Source organism: Propithecus coquereli, unplaced genomic scaffold (genome assembly GCF_000956105.1).
Source record: "Propithecus coquereli isolate 6110/MARCELLA unplaced genomic scaffold, Pcoq_1.0 Scaffold86, whole genome shotgun sequence".
NCBI classification, from domain to species: domain Eukaryota; kingdom Metazoa; phylum Chordata; class Mammalia; order Primates; family Indriidae; genus Propithecus; species Propithecus coquereli.
The window spans coordinates 1,184,055-1,186,177 of record NW_012154840.1 but is presented as its reverse complement, the minus strand read 5'-3'; the positions used below and the strand labels follow the sequence as shown (position 1 = coordinate 1,186,177).

The following is a 2,123-nucleotide window of genomic DNA, read 5'->3' as shown; positions in this document are numbered from 1 at the left end:
TGATCAATATTTATATTGTTTCCAGTCTTCAGCATAATGAATAATGCTATGACAAACATCTCTCTATGTATCTTTGTACAACTTTATACATGTCTTTGCTGAGTAAAAGAGTAGGCACATTTTTAAAGCTTTTAATACACATTGCCAAATTGTTTCCCTGAAAAGTTTTTTTTAACAATTTACAATCTCATCAAAAGTTGCAGGAAAGTGTCCATTTTTCCCAAAACCCTTGGCAATATTGGATATTATCATTTTCATTATCTTGTCATCCTGAAAGAAAAAAATTGTTACTGTTATTCTAATTAACATTTATTTGACTATTAGTAAAATTGGACATCTTCTGATATGTTTATTGGACAAATAAATAATTAAGACAAAATAGTGTTTCTCCTTAACAGAAAAAGGGAAGGAATTAAAAATTTAGATTCTTCTAACATGAAATAGTAGCTGCACAAAACTTCAAATATATAACTCAGTATAGTGCAGAGTAAAGTCAACCTTAAAATTTATTTGAAGGTTTTGTCATCCCTAATATAGACCTAATATAGGTCACTCTTTGTAGACCATCATTATTTACTCTTGCATTTAACAAAAATGAACAAATCCATCATTGCACTCACTCACTGTCCAAAAACTATTTAAAAATAAAACATGATCACCCACATAAAGTCCTTGCAGACATACAGGTTGAGCATCCCTAATCCAAAAATTCAAGATATGAAATGTTCCAAAATCTGAAAATTTTAAACAACAACATGATGCCACAAGTCAAAAATTACACAGCAGACCTCATTCATGTGATAGGTCACAGTCAAAACACAGTCAAAACTTTGTTTCATGCACAAAATTATTAAAAATATTATATGAAATTACCTTCAGGCTATGTATGTAAGGTGTATATGAAACATAAATGAATTTTGCATTTAGACTTGGGTTCCATACCCAAGATATCTCATTATGTATATGCAAATATTCCAAAATCTGAAAAAATCCAAAACACTTCTGGTCCCAAGCATAAAAGATACTCAACCTGTACATGGATATAAATTTATGCTAAGTGGTTAAAATTTTAAATCTATTATTCCAGGTCAACTTTTAGGCCAAGGCCTTTTTGGCCATCACCTTTTTGGGAACAGATATTTTAGAGGGTGCACAAATATTTGTATATAATTTCTGAGTTTACAGACATAGGAGATATGTATCATATGCATACTACAAATAGTAAGTGATGCAGATGTTCCAAAAAGGTCAAGAAAGCCAAAAGTTGGAGCAGTCAGGAAAGGCTTCAAGTAGGGTATGAACCTTAAAAGGAAGATAAGACTTAGATAAGAAGAGAAAAAGAAGGGAGGGTGAGGGATAAGGGAGCAAGAGGAGAAGGGAGAGGTAGAAAGTAGGAGGGAAAGAAAAAGAGGTTAGGGGAAGGCAGGGAATAGCCTATCTGGGTAGGAATGATGTGAGGAAAAGTATAAGCACAGAAATGGATGAGATAATATACATGCGATGCAACAGGAGCAACGTACATCGACTAAGCTGGATTCATATGGACAATAGTAGATGAGAAAAGAATGTAGGTCTAAAGTCAAGCAGTAGACAGCTCTGAATGTCAAGCTAAGACATTTGAATTCTATTCCATAGACAGAGAGGAAGAAACACTAAAGATTTATGAACAGAACAATATTGATCTGGCAAAGATGGCAGGTCAAATAATGGAATCCTCAGCTAAGGTGTGTGCTAAAAGAAATGGAAAGAACAGAATTAACAAAAAAGAAAGCACTCAGAAAGGAAGAACTGATAGACTATGATTAGTACATGGGTGAGAATTTGGAAGGGATGGGTAAGGATGTCATCAAAGACAGAACCTAAGTGATTGGACAAAATTAATATATCTATAGTAAAGGTGGCTGCTTCTGAGGGAACAATAGTAAAACATGTCAAATATCTATTTACATAAATATGTACTACATAATTACCTGTCTCCATTGTTACAGAACTGAACAGCAACAACTTTATCCTAAGACATAAAACAACAGATTTTTGGTTAAAACAAATTTATTTGTAAAATGAATAAAGTACTCTTCCCCTCAAATTCTCCTGCAAAAACATCATGGAATAGTTTTTTTTTT

At 32.8% G+C, this 2,123-nt stretch overlaps 1 protein-coding gene across 1 annotated transcript in view; it reads right to left on the bottom strand.

Moving 5' to 3' along the window:
* Positions 1-2,123, bottom strand: part of BRWD3 (bromodomain and WD repeat domain containing 3) — a 148,316-nt gene that overhangs the window by 68,479 nt on the left and 77,714 nt on the right. The window contains 1 exon segment of the mRNA XM_012664071.1: positions 1,971-2,011. Within this exon segment, the coding sequence (XP_012519525.1) occupies positions 1,971-2,011 (41 nt within the window).